A 20,778-nucleotide genomic window follows, 5' to 3' on the forward strand; every position below is an offset into this window, starting at 1 on the left:
TGCTTGCAATCAAATAAAAGCTCGGCTCCCCCTTCCCCTGTACCAAATAACCTCTTTTTTAGGCACCACACGCAGTACACAGGGCATAAATGTTGAGATCTTTAATCTTTACAAATGTTTGAAAGGATCACTGAGCACACAGTGACAAAGATTCCAGCAGTTGACAGGCACCCAATGAATGGTATTTTCCTGAATTCAGCATTGGGACCCCAATTGATTAGAAAAAGGTTTTGTGCTGATGGCAGCAGAACTCCCTCACTTGGCCAAAAATAAAACAGGTCTGATTTTACCTTACAGATATCTAAGATTAATGAAGATCAGAGGTGAATTGCTATATCCACGTAGATTAGTTTTATCACTAAGTCCCCTTTGTCCCTCCCCAGATTTAACTGGTGGGGTGAAGAAGGGATTACAGCTGTGATGTGCTACAGCCCAATCCTAGAAATGGGACACTACAAATGGAGCCGGGGCATGGAAACCAAATCTGGTTACTGCTGTAACAATTTCAAAGTGAGGTCAAACAAAGCTAGTGTGCAGGAAATTCCAAGCTTCTCACTCCCATCTTCTGCTGGTCAGCGCTGGCGGTTCTAGAAGGCTTCAGTTCTTTTATTTCTTCCCTTGTTTGAGTAGAAGACTGTCACTGCAAGGGAGACAGAAGTGAGTAATTAGCCCAGAAAGCACAAGCAAAGCCGAGTCAGACCCTTACTACAGACTTGGGAGCATGAGGTGTCACACTCCGACAATCTGGACTTCCAGTCCTTTGAAGTCCTTTTTTCAAAACCCCTTAAGCCTGATGGGACAAATGGGGTAGAATCTGGCCAAACAGGGGCAAAGATCAGACATAGCACAGAAAATAAACCAGCTCTGGCTTCGTTGATTCTAAGCTTTTAGCCACACACCATTAACTCAGCTGTCACTGCATTATCCAGTTAACACTGGACAAATGAGGCTAAAACCATATAATTCTGTCCAGCTCTGAAAGCAGGGAATGATGTTTTCTAGCATGGACTGGAAAGCTTTTGGAGCGTAACAGGAGCATCTTTTCAAGAGACCATTACTCCAAATCAACACAATTTAATACAATTAACTAACTGCCTTCATTGAGCCCTCTGTTTTAACAGCAGGATGTCCAGTGCAAGTAGGAAACTCCTACTTCCTGCCTTCCCTATGCAAGGTTCGGAGACACACACACAGCTCCAATTACTGAACCTCTCCCACTTGATGTAGATGTTTGTATGGCCCCTGCAAGGAAAGGCTTCATGCTTCATATCACAAATGGGAACTGAGGTAGGACCAGAATGAACTGGTAGCCAAAAATGCCCAAGAAAAACAACACCCAGGCCAAATACCAACACAACATTGTGCTTGTTCCAAACACTAAGAAAAGGGTCAAAAATAAAGTGCAGCGTCCTACCTTCCTCTGTGTCAGGAGATGGAGATGTGTAGGGGGCAGAGAGGGAAGAGAAACAAAAGAGGAAATCATTAGATTGAAACAAAAATGATTCATTTCTGCATTAAGAGTGCTCTCTACTTGATTGCGTGCTCTGGCATCAGGATCTTCTCAGAGGAAAGACTAGTTTCACATGAAAGGCTCAGGTAAATTCCCCCACAGCAGTCACCCGACCCTTACCTGGTAAAGCCCTCATCCTGCAGGTTCAGCACCAAGTTATCTGCTGTGAGATACACACGGTTTTGTGAAGCAGCAATCTGAAAAAGAAAAGCCATTAGGGAGGTCATATAAAAAAAGTTGAAATACACAAGGAAGGAGTGTTAATAAATAATCTCTCTCTCCTTCTAGATACAGCACTCTTGCTTGTATCCACTTAAAATCTTTGCTAAATGAATATAGTTTCCAAAACAAACTATATAATGTCCTTACATCCCATCCCAGTGCCGTCAGACGTCTAAAAAGCAGTGATCATTCTGTCGCCTTGTCAGACAGACCTTTGATCCCACATCTACCTGTCCCCTCTTCACAGTGTGCAGCAAGCCAGAAGCTTGTGGTGGCTGCAGCTGAGGGAGGGTGATGAGATCTGATTTGGATCTGGCCTTGTCATACAAAGGGCATAAACTCCTAACCTTGCATATAATTGCCGATCGCTGTTAACTAAATCTTTAGATCTATTTGATCAGAGCTGGGATAAAGATCAGGACAGGGCAGGTCACATTCGCCTTAAATTCATCATATGGCCACCGGGCTATGAGGACAGCGCAACTGCAGAAGGAACATGGAAATTCAGTGCTCCTCTACTCACCGTTTTTGAGATGTTCTGAGCTGCTCGTATCTTCCGTAGTTTGATGTAGCCCGGATTCCTGCTCAGAGCTTCACCGAGGTACAGGGCACAGTTATGGAAAAAAATGCTACTAGAAACCCCCTGCCTTCAATTAATTCCTCCTAAGGAATCCACACAAACGTACAAACACATCTCAGCAAATATCTCAAAAATTGCTACACCACTAAGTCGGGCCTGCAGGCAAAGCCATTCCTACATTTCCTAATCAAGTACAATGTTATTGCCCCAGACAGCAAACAGTAATTGCATCTTACAACAGGGAGCAAAGGCTCGTGGCGTCTTCTGCCCTGCTCTGTAACCTCAGACAAGTAACTGCACTTAATCCTCACTCCAACAAACTGAGTAGAAAAAAACAAACCCGAGGCCTAATTGAAACTATCGCCTCCTCCAAGTCTGCTAAACACGAACCCATGCAACAAACTCCAAGGCCTGTCAAGCTCCCAAGCCACATCCCACAAAACCCCCCCATAGCAGGATATCATCTTAGCAGCTGTAGCTTCTCCTTCAGCCTGAACAATCTTCTGCTTCTGCTCCTGCTTGGCCTTCTCCACCAGGAACTGTGCACGCTGTGCCTCCTGCTGAGCTGCAGAGACAATGGACAAAAGCATTCGAAACAGATCCCATGTTTTGAATCCTCTGCCAGAGCTGTATGGCTGAGACCTGGGGAACTCATGCTTCTGTAAGAACTGACAGTCCTCTAGGGCCATATCCACAGCTAAGAAATGTATTTGAGTATACTTTTGCTGCTGTTGTTTAATAAAACCAACAGCAACTGCAACCTCTAAGTATAAACCCCCATAGGAAGTAGTAGGGAAGTCCCACAGCTTAAGGAACACAGTCCCATTCATGACCTATTCCATTAGTGATAGGCCAAAGTTTTCTGCTAAGTAGTTGGAATAATATAGTTAGCTCCACTACTAAGGAAGCTGGGGTGTGTAACCCTGAAGTTGTATCCATGCAAAATGCACTAGCTCAGATTTGCTTCATTCATTCATTCATTAGTTCTTTAATTAACCCACCCTTTCAAGGCATAAATGGAACTCACCCACTTGCTTGGCCTCCACGGCCGCTGTGTATTCACGGCTGAAACTCAGCTCTGTGATGGCCACATCGTCCAGGATGAGGCTGAAATCCTTGGCTCTCTCTGTGAGTTCTCGCCTAATGAGCAGGGACACCTGAAACACAAGTACAGCAAGAGGACTCCACACGGGCTGCTTCTCACTTCCTGCGCACCACTAAACTTAAGCACAGCTGAAGCACAGTTCATTCACAGCTGGCCTGAGAGACAATACCTAGAACAAAGCTTGAAACGCGGACTTTAACGCCTGTCCTCTGAATCCGTCACCATTAAATAACTCCATATTCAAAGCTACATGTAGCGTTTTCAGAATTTAATTGCTAAACCTTTGCTGCCATCCCCTCTTTTTCCAATTCATCCTTGTCACACAAGATCTAACGCATTCAATTATCTCCTCAGTGCACATCACACAGCTGCAGACACAACCCTGATGTTCCTGTTACTGATCAACTCTTACAATAAAACCCGGATGCTTAATTCTTCTGTTCTTTGCTTTTCCTTCTTTTCTGTCATGGAATGGAAACAAGTCAGAGAAACTTTGCTCTGGCATCTCCCCTGATACCCCCAAAGGGCCAAATGATCATTTTAAAGACAGTTCCAGTGCTGTCTGCTCACTATGATTTACATTAGCTCTCCCTCCCCTGTTATTTCGCTATGGAGCAGTTCTGCTCTTTATGCATCACAAACCCACGTCCTCCTCCAATGGTACAGCTTCAGCATCTGCATCAGAACCAAACCAAGAGCAGAATACAGTTCATACCCTTTCTGCCAGCAGATATGAATCTTCCACCCCTTTTAACGCTCCCCCATGTGCACAATTTAACTGTCCTTTGCAATGTGAGCAGAAGCTCCCTCAGGATGGGTCACCTGGGCTCTCTGTGTGATGAGCTGCGAGGCGTTGAATTTGGCCACCACGCTCTTGAGCACCTCGTTGACGATGGAGGGCAGGACTCGCTCCTCGTAGTCCAGGCCCAAGCGCTGGTACATGCTGGGCAGCTCAGCCGCATTGGGGCGGGTGAGAACACGCAGCGAGATGTTCACCATCTGCAGGTCTGAGGAGAGAGACGTGAGAGGGGTTGGACTTCAGCCTTCCCGCCTCATGGGCCCCGCTAAGGTCTACTCTTACCTTTGGAGCCTGTGGGGGAGGAAATCTTCCGTGGCCGGGCCCGTATGTCATAGATGATGGGGTACTGGAACCAGGGGATCCTGCGAACCATCGGGAGGTTTAAAGGAGGCCGTATAGGTGACCGGACTGATCACAAAATCACAGAATGACCCGGGTTGGAAGGGACCTCAAGGATCATGTAGTTCCAACCCCCCTGCCTGGCAGGGCCACCAAACATACACATTTACTAGATCAGGTTGCCCAGGGCCCCGTCCAACCTGGCCTTGAACACCTCCAAGGACGGGGCATCCACAACCTCCCTGGAGCGGCCTGTTACCGGCCTCACCACTCTCCTAGTGAAGAACTTCCCCCTGATGGGGGGAGCGGAACTGGTACAGGCCTACTGAAGTGCAGCCCCTCAGCCAGGATGGTGTCCTGCTGCACGCCGCCGATGCGTTGAAGAAGATGGCCCGCTGCCCGCCTTCCACTGAGGGGAGAAACGGCACCGTCAGCGCTCAGGTGGGACGAGGGAAGGACGCGGGGTCCCGGGGAGCACTCACCGATAAAAGACGGACTCGCGGACTCCATATGCCAAGGCGCCGGCGCCCAGCAGCAGCTTGAGGGCGGTGCCGACGCCCCCGCGGCCCAGCCGGCAGCCGCCCCGCCAGGTCCTTCAGGCCTCTGCGCCATGGCCGCGCCGCAACGCGAGCCCCACGGGAAGGACACCGGAAACTGCCGCCGCCACCGCGCCTTCCGCCGCGCTCCGGAACTGATCCCGGGGAGGAGGAGGAAGAGGCAGGGCGCCATCTTGGGTGGCTGCTCGCCAGCATTGGCGGCGCTCTGCGCGTCACGCTGCGTCGCGAGGCTCAGACACAAAATGGCGGCGCCCAGCGGCCGCGTTTGAAGAGAACGGAGGAGGAGGATGATGATGATGCTCCGCTGGAAGCGAAACGTGTGCGGGGGCAGCGGCGGCTCCTGGTGGTGCTGGAAGGGGCGAGTCTGGAGACGGTGAAGGTGCGGACGGGTCGAGCCGAGCCGGGGATATTCGCTGTTTCTGTTGTCAAACTGTCCGTGCTTTTGGCTTTAGGTGGGGAAGACGTTCGAGCTCCTCATTGCGACAAGCATAAGGCGCTGCTGTCAGGAGCGGAGCAGTGGAGGGACCCGGGGAGGTGCGGCCCGACATCACACACCAGGTACTGGCTCCGTACTGACCACCATGGGCTTGTATGGGCCGCGTGGGGCATTATCTGATGGCTTTGGATGTGTGAACGGAGTTAACTTCACCACCATACTTGTGCTTAATAACGTGTACAATTCAGTTTGTGTATGAATGGGATTGCTGGTTTCTCAGCATAACAGTTGTGCTTATGGGCCACCTGGATTCTTTATCTCTTGTTGCTTCTGCAGTCATAGAGCCTTTCCCAAGATCCCTCCCTGGTGCCTTTTCATTTTACGCTCCTGCATATTCATTTGTATTGTTTTTCATTCAGAGTCTTCTCATGCTCATGGATAGCCCTCTGAATAGAGCTGGCCTCTGCAAGTTTTACATCCATACCCAGAAGAATGTTTTAATTGAAGTGAATCCTCAGACCAGGATCCCGAGAACTTTCGATCGATTCTGTGGCCTTATGGGTAAGCGATTCATGCTTTGCACTGGCCGCAAAATGACGCAGGTTGCCAGCCACGTCCTACAAATACATATTCCTTAATACAGTGGGGACTGGAACAGGCTGCCCAGGGAGGTTGTGGATGCCCGTCCTTGGAGGTGTTCAAGGCCAGGTTGGACGGGGCCCTGGGCAACCTGACTCTAGTAAAAGGTGTACTGTTTGGTGGCCTGCAGGCAGGGGGGTTGGAACTACATGTCCTTGAGGTCCCTTCCAACCCGGTCATTTCATTCTGTGATTCTGTCACTGGCCCGTATGAGAATGTGCTGATGGCAAATTAACTCCCTGATGGGTGTTTTTTGTTGTTGGGTTTATTTTTAAGCTCCTCTAGAGGATGCTGGGAGCTCTGAAGTTCTTTCCTAGTTGAGCTCTCATTGGTAGGCAGAGAACGTGCTTCCTTCAGCAAGAGAACAGCCTGCTTAACTAATGTTCTTCTGTTTTGTCAGTTCAGTTGCTGCATAAGCTCAGTGTTCGAGCAGCTGATGGTCCTCAGAAATTGTTGAAGGTAAGTAGTCATTGAATGTTTATGGGCAATGGTGCAAAGATTCCTCTTTGCAGCTAGTAACGTATTTGCTTTAAGCACAGATTTGTCTATTTGATAGAGCCTCTTACCTCTACACTGCCATTAATATTTCTCTTCTCTACAGGTCATTAAAAATCCAGTCAGTGACCACCTACCTGTGGGCTGTATGAAGATCGGTACCTCTTTTGCTGCTCCAAATGTGACAGATCTGCGTGAACTGGTTCCTAAAGCAGAGCCCGTAACCATTGTTGTGGGAGCTTTTGCCCACGGTTCAGTAAGTGCATGTAGCCTTTTTACTTGGGAGCTGTAAATATCTTTATGAACGTAGATTTTAGTGCCCCTCTTGAGGTTGGTTTGTTTGTTTTTCTTTTAGACTAATCTATTCTTTGGGAACTTCCCCCCCAACCCCTTCTCTGTTAAGAAACTGCCCAGCCTTGTAATAGTTGGGCCTGTCATTGAAGAGAGGGCATCATTGCTCTGAAGAGATTTAAAGTGCAATATTAAGTCTCGAATGAAACAATGGTCATATAGAGAGCAATGGATGTGGCCGTTTGAAACTGAATGGAAGTAGAGTGGATTAAGATAGTATGGCAGCTTGCTACGCAGTCAGAGATATTATTTATGCCTGTCCTTTCTCCCCCCAGGTCAATGTGGACTATACAGAAAAGACGATCCTCCTATCAGCAACTATCCCCTGTCTGCTGCCCTCACATGTGCTAAAATTACTACTGCCTTTGAGGAAGCCTGGGGAGTACTATGAGCTTCTGTCTCTCCTGCTGTCACAATGGACTGCTATACAGTGACTCTAGATTCTGGAGAAGCTTTTTTTAGTTCTTTGTGACCTGGTGCAGCTTTTGGGCTCCTGAAAGGGGAAAAAGCTTCAGCTTCTTCTTTGTAGCTTCTGGAGCAATGCAACTTTATATGGACTGCCCCACCAACCCTTTTTCCTCCTATTAAAGGTAACTTTTCATAAGACTGTGTATTGTACTTATTTTTTTGGTAAATGAACAGCTTGGACATCACCCTTGATAGTAAATCCACATTTGTTATGGAACCAAAGTTCTTTGCTGTCCCAGCAGCTGTTTCTCTAGTGGTGTGTGACAGCTCGTGACTCCCACACTGAACGCACCTGGAGGAAACGACGCCCAAAGCACATATGAAAAAAGAACAGGAGCAACTTTATCTTGGATGACAAACGTAGAAAAGTCAGAGGGTAGCTCCATTCCGATATAGTGCCCGCGTTGTGTTTTACAATCATCTGATATCAGCAGAGAGACGAGAGTGTCCACTGGAGGGCGGCAGAGAGATAAGGCAACATACAGAAATTGGAGGGTCCGGAAGGAGACAACTCCATTCCCCTCCTTTCGGGTCTTTGACCCTGTGCTTCTCTTTTACCCTCCTCACGTTGCAAAAAAAGTCATACTTCAACACAGCAAACTTGGCAGGTGATGCTTTGCTTCTGGAGTGTTAAATTAACTCCTACAAATGCATGGGTGGTACAATCTGAAAAAGAAAAAGCTATTAGTCCTGTTTCAGTTGTCTTGTTCCAGGGCTGCAGCGCTGCTGTTTCACATCACCACCTTGTCCAAGTGTGGGATTCCTGCAGGGTGTCCCTGAACGTAGTACAACCTTACCTGTTGGCTGTTATTATTCTGCTTTTTTTAGCTTTTCTTTTCGTGGCACAAGTAATTTGCGAATATAAGGCAACACCAGTAATAAGGTGAAAAACAACATGTGGCCGAGGAAATAAATAGACTTGTACACCTGTAAAGAGAAAGGGTTAAGGGTCAGCAAGCAGACTTCAGCTAAGACCACATGAGAGGGCAAGCAGGGGTAAAAGGGATTGGTGGCGTGGACTGTGTGTTTAAGGTTAATAAATACCTTCATCCATTTGTCCCAGGTGAAAAGGCAAAATGGCACCAGAGAATAACCCATAAACATCCAGTGGTTAGTCTGCTGCAGCACATAGAAAACAGGCTGCAAGGCAGTGATGGAGGCCAAACGGCTTAAAGTAGGACTGTCCCGAACAAGGTTTATAACCTAGTGGAAAGAAAAATAAAGCTTTCCTCAGCTGGATATCTTATGGTTGTATCTGTAGGCTCTGCAGCCAGAGTATCCTTGTTAATTAACTTTGGTAACTATGCAACAAAAAACTAAGTACGTACCCTATTCTTGAAGTTTTAATCAAAAAAGAAAAGGCTAACTATGGAATACTTTTCTTTCACTACCTGAGATTTAGCAGAAGCTTTCTGCTCATGTGCTTGTCTTCCAACCTTCCCAGCTGGCAAGCACTTCAACTGTGCTATGCTCGTGCCAATTGTGCCGTAAAAGCTGATGGGAAGAAACCTATGGAGTACTAGCGTGGAAGCTAGGAACCTACTGAACCCCTGAACAGAACAGTACCATGTGTGAACACCAGTTTCTAAGTGAGCAGTTATTAAACCCTTCAGTGTGGCAGTTTCCAGACTCAAGAGGAAAAGCTAATGCAGGCGACCTTATTCTGCTAAGTCTGACAGAGCGCACCTGTCTTTCAACGATGACTATGAGCAACTCCATTTGAAAGCACACCAGGTAGCCAGAGTGTAGTCCATGCCAAATAGCCAGGAAGAACAGGGCCAGTGCCTGTGACAGCAGTTTGTTACCCAGGAACTTCAGGCGCTTGAAGATGTAGCTAGAGCAGAGAAGAAACAAAGCGCTTCTAGTTCATTGTTTATCCTTCTCTCTCCATGTCAGAGATGCAAGGCCCAGGGGACTGTGTCTTCACATTTCCCTGTGGTAACAGAAACAGCTAGACAGCTCCCCTTAACACGGCAACTTACACTTCAGTCCTTATCTTAAAGAAATGCCAGCTAGTGGGGATAGGTGGTTCTTCTGACAACACTCATAGAAATGAAGATATTTTACAATTCAGTTGTGGTCCAGCAAGATCTGAACCAAAACCTGTCTGTATAGGAAGCACCAAGGCTGAAGTAGTTTGGAGACTACCTCTTGGTTTCAACTCTTCTGCAACTGTTTGACCAAGAAGGCAGGAGGGCTCACTGGAGTTCCATTCTAACCTCCTCCCACCAGCTTCTACCATTTTCAACTTCTTGCCTCTGTTAACAAAGAACTGCCTTTTTAAATTGGATCGAAAGATCTACCCAACTCAGGAAGCTGTTTCCAATGGAAGAAGTGTGAGAACAGAACGAGGAGTTGCCAGGTACACCCTTCTCAACTTAATGATCTTGGTTCTGTTGACAAAGGTACTACTGACATTACAGATGTAGAAATTTGTCCTGCTCACCGGGCCACCCAAGCATTGGTGTTGATATTGAAAGAAGCAATGGTCCCTGTGAAAAAAGGCGTTGTCTCATACAGCCAGACCTTCATATTGGCACAGGCATCCCACAGAGGTTTTCCACTCTGGTCTTTCCCGTTGTACCCTAGACCAACAAGGATGCAGACGCCTTCCTATGGAAAAAGACACAGAAGAAAGATGAGAAAGGCAGAGCTGGGGAAGTTCTGATTCTGCAGACGGTACCACTGCAGATAGAGGAAACGGGTTAAAATCTCCTTTTCATCAGTTAGCCCTTGCTTTACTTACAGCAAACTACACTGATCTGCACCGGTATTTAGACACTTGAATTGCATCCTATTAGTGCTAAGTCCAAAAGAGTACTTTGTAACTTCAAAGGTGCTAACTTTGTACATTTGCCTTGTTTGCAGAAATACTTGTGACTCACCGTAACAAGCCAGCAAGTTACATATTTGTAGAGGATAATTTTGCCCCAGACCAGTATGTAACCACAGCGGAACCAGAAAGGCTTCTCCTGCAGAGATAAAACAGAATAAAAATGAATGAGTTCTGGCTATATATAATGTGGATAGATGAGATCTCATCACCATCTTTCATTTTAATCTAATCAATATGTTGCTACACTAAATAAACTGGACTACCAGGCTATGGGGTTATTTGATTTCATACACTTTTTTACTTCCTTTGGTGATATTTGATTATTGAAACAAGTACTCTGGAATTAGTATTAAACATTGCTGGAATTGATACCCTCTTTTATTCACGCTGGTACAGTTATAGGAAGGCATAGCACCAGTTGCTGACTTATCTTATCTTTGAATTGAGGCAAACCTAAAAAAAACAGAATGATTTTCGTCTACTCTTGTGGATCCAGTGCCCTCCAGAGAAGTAGAATTTTTCCACATATAAGAACTGTGAAATATATACATACCATGTAATCATCTGAGATGAGGTATTCATCAGAGATGTATGGGCTTGACAAGGTATAGGTCACTAGAAATAAGAGACCCAAACTCAGGCGCTTGAGAGCAGGCACAAAACTGAGAAAGAAAAACATGAAGGTCAAGGAAAAGCTCTGTTTAAAAACAGAAGTGGACGTGAGGAGTTTGGGGAGACAGCGATAGGGGGTTACCACATTCCACTGCAGCAGATGCCTCTACTTGGAAGCTGGGGTGCTGACCATACCAGGTCAGGACTGAGTCTGTACTAAACAAGTCAAGTGTTAATATTTGTGCCCCCGAATAATGCTAGGAAATTATGCAGAGTTTATAAGCAATTTCTGAATGGCTGCCTTCTCTTATAAAAAAACTTTTAGTCACAGTATTTCAGTGTCCAGGTAAGAATGCACTCTGCTGCAGGGAATGCATGGAGGATTCAGCATTCTGGGATCTTAGGAAAGCAAGGAGCTAAGTGGATCTCATTACCTATTGGGTCTCTGGCCTGGAACGTCAGTCATCTCACCCTTTGCCAGTTTCTGATAGTCTGTCATGGAGAACTGAGGCCCCACCATGAAGGCACCATAGAAATAGGAGAATCCTGAGACCTCCAGCAAGGTAGGAACTCCCCGGACAGCAAATCGACGCTGCTCAGGGGTCAGGAACTCCTGCACCAAAGGGATTGGATTAACATCATCCTAAGGGTTGTTATACTTAGCTCTGGATGTTTTCAGTGAATCTCCTTTTTGGTCTAAGCTCTTGCTCTCCACATACAGGGAACTTTTCACTTTGTACTTCATGTTTGTTCCTCTCCTCATCCCTCTCACTCTATCTCCGGTCAATCCAAACAGCAACAAAATCCAATAGCTGAGACCAGTTGCACAGGTCTATATTCCCAAAAAAGCTCAAAATAAGGAAGAAATCTATTAACATGCATCCCTGCCAGCACAGATATGCCGTAAGAGCTCTGTATCTGACCATTACCAATCCCTGACTGCAACAGTATGTACCCAGACCGTGCTGCCCTACAGTTCCTACTGTAGGAACTCACCTTCCTACAGGAGGTGAGAAACAAAGACGCCTGAAGTAGGATTAAGAGACTGTTAAAAGTGTTCTGTCCTTTTCCACACACCGCGCTGTGTGACTTCTGTCACCATTTAATCTTCTCTAATATCGGGGCCACAACAAATGGCAAAAATCCAAGAAGGTACGATATGACTCAACAAAAGAAAGGAAGATGGGAACTGAGATCCAGCGCTGATGGTTTGCGCATTAAGGGAATACTACGCACAAGACACAGAGCATTGGAGATTGGGAATCTAAAGCAACGGATTTGGGGATAGCACATGGTGGGGAATTTGGATGGGGGCAGAACAATATTTTGACACAATTCAGTGCTTAATCAACCTTTGTCCATCTGTAATTGCTACTGTTTCCATTTTGAACTATCTTTTTTCCACTCTGGAATTCAGCGTTATTAGATATTCACGGATACCCCCCTCTTGGTTCTGGCTTTTGCTGAACAATGAATGCAGCTTACTAATTTACATCCTTTGAACATGATTTTCTGGCTTCTAGATCACTAGAATAGCAAACAAGAGGAAGGAAGGAGAATTTGTGTTTTACTCACCGGATCTTTTCCTCCATCATAGTAATCGATGGCCAGACCTAGAGGTGAGAAACAATCATGTGAAGATCTGTGATGGACTAACTGGGCTGAATAAGCAGCCTTCTTTTCCCTGAGGCATGGCTTACAGAATGCAAAAGATAACAAGACAGCATTGCTTACCAATCAACTTGAGAGTCAAGACACAGTGTGGCATCGTCCACTTGATGTCATAGTGCTCTGTGGCTGTGAAGTAATAGCCAGCCATAAGGTACGTCTGAAAGAAACCATTATTTGGGTTATTTAAAGCAAACCTCCAGCAGCTTTTTGATCTATTTCCACTTTTCCAACTATATTTGCTACTGAGAATTGCAAAAATGAACAGAGAACTCTTTCTATGAACTGATACAAAACCTCCTTAGGAGGAAGTTTTTCACTCAGAGGGTGGTGATGCACTGGAACAGGTTGCTCAAGGAGGCTGTGGTTGCCCCATCCCTGGAGGCATTCAAGGCCAGGCTGGATGTGGCTCTGGGCAGCCTGGTCTGGTGGTTGGCAACCCTGCACATAGCAGGGGGGTTGAAACTGGATGATCATTGTGGTCCTTTTCAACCCAGGCCATTCTATGAGTCTATGATGCAGTAAGAAAGGGAATTTTACCATCTGAAAGACAAACGTGGTGAGGACGGCAGTGACTGTGCGACCCATAAGTCTCAGGATGAGAAACTGGATTAGGACACATAGCAGTGAATGAAAGAACTGCATCCCTGCGGAGAGAGAGAGATGAAGAAAAAATGAGATTTTTCCCATTACAGGTCCTCCCAAACTGCAGCAAGCTCTAGGCTTAATAGCTCTCTTTTCCAAAGCTCATCTTACCAAAATTGAAGTAAGCAATTGAGAGTCCTGTGAACACATTGTAGAGATGAATGAGGTAGGTCTCCTTCTGGAAGAGGAAATAGCGCTGGAACAAGGCAAAAGGATATCCTGAATAGAGGGGGAAAAAGATGGAAGAGTTGTACATTAGTGTAAGCAAGCAGCAGCATTTGTGATGGCCCAGAATATAGCTTTGTTGAACATGTTATTAGAAACACGCACTTGATGTAGGTGCATCACCAGTACAGGCCATTTCTGATACTGTATTTCCACCTAGGGGGATGGATGATAGGTGGCTTAGTGGAGTTTCTGGCATTACACATTACAAGAGGAGGGATAGTGCTGAAGTACACTTGAAATTCAGTCCCTGCTCCCCCTCAGTGACCTCTTACATGATGCTGAGTAACCTTACGGTCAGTGGTTCTATGTCCAGGTGGAGGCTGGTGACAAGTGGTGTCCCTCAGGGGTTTGTCTTGAGACTGGTACTCTTTATCATGGACACAGACGGCGGGATTCAGTGCACCTTCAGCAAGCTTGCAGAGACACTAAGCTGAGTGGTAGAGTTGATACGACAGAAGGAAGGGATACCACCCAAAGGGACCTAAATAAGCTCAAAAGGTGGGCCCATATTAACCTAATGAGATTCAACAAGGTACTGCACTTAGATCAGGGAAATTCTAGATACGTGTATAGGCTGGGAGATGAACTCCTTGAGAGCAGCCCTGCCAAGAAGTACATAAGGGTCCTGGTAGATAAAAAACAATATGAGCCAGCAGCCTAAACTCACAGCCCAAAAGGCTAACAGTATTCTGGGCTTCATCAAAGAGGGGAGGCCAGCAGGAGGAGGGAGATGACTGTCTTCTACTTTGCCCCCAATATATACATCTGGAGTGCTGTGTCCAGGTGTGGGGCACAAGAAAAACATGGAGCTTTTGGAATGGGTCCAGAGGAGGGAAATGAAGATATATCAGAGCTGGAGCACCTCTCCTATGGAGATAGGCTGAGGCAGCTGGGCTTTCTCAGCCTGGGGAAGAGAAGGCTCCAGGAAGATATCACTGTGGCCATCCAGTACTTAAAGCATTTCCTATTGAGTAGCTAAGAAAAGTGGAAGGAGGTTTTTTTTCCCTTGCTTTTTCTATATTTTAGAACATGTCCCAGTTTAGGAATGACTCTAGATTATTATCCGTGGCTCTGGTGAGGAGTCAATATTTGTGAATCACTCTGGCAGTATGGTGAGATGGGCCATATAAAATCCCAAGAGTAAATTAAATTGTTGTCTTAAGGGTTCAGGTGAGGGTCATGAAACATACAATAAACACAGCCACAATAAATGAGACAATAAATGTTTTAATACATATTGACATAGTAAGTTTTGTTCCTTTTACAAGTATCTTAAGTCTGTTCACGCTAACGGTGTTTCTAAAGGCATATGCGTAAGCAAGTTGAATTGGGATAGTAGAAGCAGCCTTAAATCTGGCTATGAAATGTCAGAAATTCATACGAATGCTGTACTTTACAAATTTGTGTTCTGTTATCTTGATTAAAATTAAAGCAAACAAATCAATCCCAACAAAAAATCCAGACAAATATCCACAATACTGGTGCCCACACTACTTATAAGCCCAGCTGAAGCCTGTAGCTGTGGGTAGATGTCTGCTACCTGAACTAACAGAGCAAAGGTAGCAGTAAGTAGTCATGTTTTATATGCTGCAATAATAGGGTAATGAAATGCACATTCTACTGAGCAGCATTTGATGGATGGAACCTTTCCAAGAAGTAAAGCCAAATCTAAACACAGTGAAAGGAAATGACAAACTGTACTGTTATGTCAAGTACACGTGCTGCAGTCAGTGCTAATGACTGAGATGACTGGAGGCATTTTTTGGTCCTTCCCTTCTCCCCCACATCCCTTGTGAAGGAATTACAGAGTCAGGACTTGGGCTGCCTTGTGGATCCTGGAATGCCACGTGCACCACTGAGCCCAGTTGTGTACTTTTTCTTCTAGAAATTCAACTGCTTTCCCCCCATTTCCACACAGCTTCTCACCATCTCTCATTCTGCCCTTCCTCCTTGTTACTGTTCCTTCCTCATTTTGTGTCGCGCGCCAGTTTCCACTTTGCAGACTCTTTCTCATTCTGAATGATTGTCCAGTGTCCACATTCCACAACACTTTGCCCACAGACCCTGGCAACCTTGCTCCTGGATGCTCATTCAGCCTTGCTCTCCCTTTTGCAAGAACAGCTCCTAATTCCCATACAAAATGCCTTACTCAAACCCTCCTTTCCCTTCCTGCTCTATTTTAGTCCAGCTCTTCCAACCCTATCGCATCCACCACAGCATTTGCCCTTTGGCCCAAGTCAGCAGCATCTTCTTCTACCACTCCTGAATGCCAGCAGAGGAGGAAAGAAGTAATTGTCAGAGAGAGTTCAGCACACGGGCTCTCTGGGGATACAAGAGTAATTCAAATAACTCACATGATTAAAAAACAAGGCATTGCCTATCAGCCTCGAGCTCAGAAACACAGAGACAGATGGTCTTTTCTTCTCATTTCAATTTTCCTGTGAAACAGATACTATTCAAGTTTAATAAACCTATTAACAACTGCCCACAGCTTTGTAAAGCCAAAAGTGGTTAAAAAAAAACCTAGGAAGTATTACTGTTGGCTCATATTAAAAGCTAAAATACTTAAGTCCTCGCAAATGGAAGGCTACTAATATCTGTTTTAGGAAAGCTAGACATTTAAGGCCCACTCATGTGTTACATAGGTGCTACTCCCAGTCAAAAGTCGCAGCGTCAGCCCACATTCTTCTGATAACCAGAACAAGTTGCTGTTCCTGTGGGCAGTTTCCTTACAGCTTTTCTGCACACAGATCATTTTCTCAGTTTTACAATTGGGCCAATTCCACACTGCAGATATAAACTTTAACCCCCACGTGGCAGTAGATACTGACTATCAGTGGAAGTTACGCTGCGGCCTGTCCACCACAGAACACTCCCATCTATTAAGTAATTAGTTGTTCTTACTGATAACAGTGGCAGCACTCCCACCCCGCCACGGAGTCCTTGAAAGAGTATGAATTAGCACAGGAGACACAGGAAAGCAGTTACTGGAATTAGTAACTAATCCGGAACTTTGCCATATATCTCGTGTGGTAAATTCTTTAAACTTTTAAACTTCCAAGTTGCCATCTGGAAAACTTGCTGTCATATTTAGATAGGTTGGATGTAATGTAAGCCCTACCTAGTATTTTGACCTCAAAGGTGTTCTCTTGTTCCGCCTATGATAGCACAGGAGCTCCACAACTTTAAGAACCGGTGCACATATGTGAGAATTTGAATTCAATACGGGAGTGCACTTTTGACGTCCACTTAACAGTGTTTCAGTTTGCACAGCGGAACCACCTCAAAGCACGCGAGCAGCATTCCTTTCAGATGAAACCGAGCTGAAAATACACTCCAACAGGTGATCTGTCCTTATAGCCAGGCTGAGGAAAATCCGAAGAAATGCCTGCAAGCCATCAGTGTGAGGTGGAAGATGAGGAAAGAACACTCAAAGCAGATGATTTCTGGGATGTATAGGAAAAGAGTAACTCCCGCATGTCACTGCTATGTCTATAAAACAGGGAACACTTCCCAGGCGTGTTCCTGGCAGGTCTGGATAGATCAGTAGGTCAGTTCTGGCTCAGGGCTGTCAACAGCACGTTGCCCCCACCTCCACCTGAGGCAGTGCCAGGTAGCTTTGCAAGACAGTGTGGCCAGATTAACACAATCAATTCTTGGGGATCATGCTCTACTTTACAGCTAGCCACATAAGAAGTAAGGCCAACCAAAAGACTTAAACAGACAGTGTCAAGGCCTCCTGGTTCCTGGCTGAACAGTGACAGCAGGAAAGAAGCCAGCCTCCTTTCAAAGACAAAAGGACAACCTCTGCTCTCTTCCCATAGTTGGAGGTGCTCCCTCCTTTCCTCCTCCACAAAGCGAGTGCAGCACTGGCTGAGCCAGCTTACTTCAGCGACTAGAACTCTACTAGAAACACGCTTTGACAATCTCCACCAGTTTGCCGAGGAAACGTGCAGCTCTTTATACTCAATTTATTGTTCTTGGTTACTCTTCCTTCCTCCTTATCTTTTCATCCTATCTCTACCTTTTTTTCCCCCCCTCAACAGTGACAGTTACCAGTTTTAAATGACATCTCTTGCTTATCTCAGACAAGGTGTAAGTGAATATTCTTACTCTGAATCCTATTTCCTTCCTATTTTTCAGAAGGCTGGTTTTTTGGTTTTTTTTTTGGTCAGTTCCTGGTAATCTCCACAACAGGGAAAACCCTGGAGACAGTCGCTGCAGTAGAACTGCATGCTCTAGATGCTGAACTGCATCACTGGAGGAGAAAAGAGCAACAACTTTTTAATCCACGCTTAGAACACAACATCATACTTCATCCTCATTGTCTCATTCTGATATAACTCGGCAGTACCAGCTGCAGGCAAGAACTGTTTTCTTCCTGAATCCCTGCAAACACCTGAAATGGAGGAAGTCAAGAAAAAGCAACACTTGGCTTACCCTAACGCAACTTCCAGCTTTTCAAAACACCTTTCGTTTTTGCCCCATGCCATCCTATGAAGCGCTCATCAACAACAGTTTCCTTACCAAAGGCCTAAAGCCATCAGTAACAATAAGAGGGCTGTAAGCTCAGCTGCAATGAAAAGAGCATTTCTTTTAATGTCAGTGTCAGGTTAAGAAGCTGTTCTCACTCTCCTGTTGCTCTAGAGCCATGCTTGGCACTTCCTTTTAATGCAATCATATAATGCTTTACTAGCTATCCATTATGCAGGAAAGCTGGAGCCAATCCTCTCAGCCTGACTGCATACACGACTTGCATGAGGACCAAACTGAAGGCAAAGCTGTTTTGCATGCCCTTAAGCTTTCTGTCTGAAGTTATGTCTTCTCCTGAATGCAATTAAGAGACACTGACGTAAGGAGAAAGGTCAGGGGAATGTATACTGAAACAAGAGGCTAGAGCTGCACATCTGGGGATACAGGGAAGAAGGACATGTGCAGGCTCCCAGCTCCTGATCCCAAGGCCTTTTTAATTAAAAACCTAACTAAGACTTTATGCAGCTGAGCATCAAACAGCTCTAGTGAAACCTGCTCAACTAATCTATTGATGGCAGCAGGCATCTCCTCCTATCATTAAGATGGTAAATCAACTGCTGTTCATCTCAAACTAGTAAGTGATTTTATTCACCCACAGGACACCAAGCAGGAAACAGTGCCCTCCAATGTCATGTCTTAGTTCATTGCTTCCAAAAGGAAGAAGAGAAGCTCTAAGAACTGTTCAACGCATGCTCTGCAAATGCAACACTCTACAGCATGTGTCTGCCTCTACATCCATCTTCCAACACTTCTAAATCAGTTCTCGTTGGACAAGTCTCTTGCATAGCTCAGTTGACTCGCCCAGTAGTAGTAGCCCGTCTGCTTTTTCTGGTTTAGGTTACTGCCGGGAAAGTAAATTGAATCAACTTATAATTAAAGTCTCAGAGAGACGTGTGGGAAAAGCTGTGGAGCTCATTAATTCACACTGACCTATCTCCATGGCCTGTGTGTGTTTCCTATTACTCACTTTTGCTCTTTCTTTTTAATAAAGTTCAGCAGCTTGAGAGCTGCCATATCCTCTAATATACACTTTCAGGTTCAGAAAAAAAGCTTGTATTTTCTTTCTGGGTGATTACACCATCCTTTTTCCCCCATAAAACTCAAAGTTTCATAGGTATCCCCAGAGACTTCTATAGGGAGCCTGTAAAAACACACCTGAACACTAAATCCCCACAGACATTAGACACATCCTGACTCCAGCCTTGCCTTGGCCATGAGTTTTAACTGAATGTGCTCAGATAAGCATAAGAAGCACGTGTTTTGCAACACTGCAGGTGGAGCACAGGACAACATGCCAGCTTTTCTAGCCACTTAGACAGCAGGCTTCACTCACCCTACCTGGTAGTGAGCACAAGCCACTCCTGCACATTCCCATTGCTGCTGTAGACACTACAGAATCACAGAATGACCCGGGTTGGAAGGGACCTCAAGGATCATGTAGTTCCAACCCCCCTGCCTGGCAGGGCCACCAAACATACACCATCAGTTGCCCAGGGCCCCGTCAACCTGGCCTTGAAACACCTCCAAGGACGGGGCATCCCACAACGACTCCGCTTCCTGGGCCAGCCTGTTTCTAGGGCCGTCACCACTACATCCTAGTGAAGACTTCCTGTCCCTAACATCCACTAAATCTTCCCTCTTTTAACTTAAATCCATTTCCCCAGGTTCCTCTTTCTGTCCCTCAGTGCAGGAGGCAGCCCTAGAAAGTCAGTCCTGCAAGAGTCTGTGAAGAACTTGTGGGGGTCTCGTACAGCTGTGATCTGTATGAACATAATAACACACATTAGCAGAGGCGCTGTGTCCGCACTGTGCGGCTCAATGAGGCCCCACATCCCCCCGCCCCCTGGTCGCGGCCCGGTTCCGCTCTAACGGCTCTTAGCGCCACGCGCCGCTTGCCCGCGAGTAACCCCTACTGGGGCACATCCCCTACCCCTCCCTGCCCGGCTCTCTCCTGTCCCGGCTCAGCCAATAGGAAGGCGAGCTCCTCCTGCCCGGCTCGGCCCCGCCCCCTTCTCTCGTGTGAAGCCCCGCCCCCTGGGGAGCTTCGCTCCAATCACTGATTTAAGCGGGACAGCTCGCGGCACCGCCACTCGCTGGGTAACCTTTGCCTTACTGAGCGCGGAGCCCCGCCCCTCTGCCAACGGCCGTCCAATCGGAGGCGCCGAGCGGGCGTGGCCGGAGCCGCTCAGCCAATGGGCGACGAGAGGGACTAGAGCGGTGCGGGGGCCGCGGTGTCGGTGCCGCCGCTGGGTTCCAGGAGCAACCGGCCGGCGGGGCCGGCGGACAACATGGCGGTGTCGGGGTCCGGCTGGAGCCTGGCCCGGGCGGCCGAAGCCCTGGGCTCGTCCGAGCAGGCGCTGCGCTCATCGTGTCCATTCCTCATGGGTAAGGGCGGCGGGGCCGAGGGCTTCCGGCCCCGGGTACTGGACCCCACGGTCAGCGGGGCCTCTGCGGGCAGAGGGCGGGCGGAGGGGAGACCCGTGTCCGGGCGGCTGGCCGGGGGGGACAGCCCGGCGGAGGGACCTGTGGGTCCGGATAGAGCGGGGCGATGGGCAGCAGCGTCCTCAGCGCTGCTGGGCGCACAACTTAGTTGGAGGAGTTGTATCCAGAGCTGGGACGGACACGCCGTGATACCGAGCCCACCGCCTGGGCGGGACGGCACACGGCGCTCAAAGCCGGTGTCACATATGGATCCGGTGCTCCCTGAACTCCAGCAGCCTGGGGCTGTGGAGCGCTGCCCCGTGTCCCACGGCCC

The 20,778-nt window shown here is 46.9% G+C and overlaps 3 protein-coding genes across 3 annotated transcripts; 1 reads left to right on the forward strand and 2 right to left on the reverse strand.

The window, feature by feature from the left end:
* Positions 1-86: 86 nt before the first annotated feature.
* PHB2 (prohibitin 2) lies at positions 87-5,065 on the reverse strand. The gene is given in 11 exon segments (XM_015872327.2): positions 87-640; positions 1,415-1,420; positions 1,631-1,707; positions 2,256-2,333; positions 2,774-2,877; positions 3,340-3,469; positions 4,240-4,424; positions 4,499-4,581; positions 4,884-4,932; positions 4,935-4,964; positions 5,038-5,065. Coding segments are annotated over 11 exon segments (804 nt in total). The 3' UTR covers positions 87-606.
* Positions 5,066-7,639, forward strand: EMG1 (EMG1 N1-specific pseudouridine methyltransferase). Its single transcript, XM_032441963.1, is given in 12 exon segments — positions 5,066-5,073; positions 5,155-5,222; positions 5,225-5,298; positions 5,300-5,491; positions 5,565-5,586; positions 5,589-5,612; positions 5,615-5,670; positions 5,968-6,109; positions 6,588-6,646; positions 6,789-6,938; positions 7,309-7,338; positions 7,341-7,639. Coding segments are annotated over 12 exon segments (909 nt in total). The 3' UTR covers positions 7,425-7,639.
* Positions 7,640-7,821: 182 nt separating this feature from the next.
* Positions 7,822-13,533, reverse strand: LPCAT3 (lysophosphatidylcholine acyltransferase 3). The gene is made up of 12 exons (XM_015872639.1): positions 13,374-13,533; positions 13,158-13,264; positions 12,684-12,777; positions 12,525-12,562; positions 11,384-11,562; positions 10,891-10,999; positions 10,387-10,473; positions 9,948-10,114; positions 9,188-9,335; positions 8,546-8,704; positions 8,299-8,428; positions 7,822-8,167 (listed from the first exon to the last, which is right to left on the reverse strand). The coding sequence occupies exons 1-11, from the start codon at positions 13,516-13,518 to the stop codon at positions 8,312-8,314; spliced, it is 1,350 nt and encodes a 449-aa protein (XP_015728125.1). The 5' UTR covers positions 13,519-13,533; the 3' UTR covers positions 7,822-8,167; positions 8,299-8,311.
* Between the last annotated feature and the right edge of the window lie 7,245 nt (positions 13,534-20,778).

Source organism: Coturnix japonica, chromosome 1 (genome assembly GCF_001577835.2).
Source record: "Coturnix japonica isolate 7356 chromosome 1, Coturnix japonica 2.1, whole genome shotgun sequence".
Taxonomy (NCBI): domain Eukaryota; kingdom Metazoa; phylum Chordata; class Aves; order Galliformes; family Phasianidae; genus Coturnix; species Coturnix japonica.

Coding starts and splice junctions, on each gene's coding strand:
- LPCAT3 (XM_015872639.1), bottom strand. CDS start 13,518: ATGTACAACTCTTCCATCTTTTTCCCCCTCTATTCAGGATATCCTTTT. Junction 12,778..13,157: donor CCACGTTTGTCTTTCAGATG/GTAAAATTCCCT, acceptor GGTTTCTTTCAG/ACGTACCTTATGGCTGGCTA. Junction 10,474..10,890: donor TCATCTCAGATGATTACATG/GTATGTATATAT, acceptor TTATCTCTGCAG/GAGAAGCCTTTCTGGTTCCG.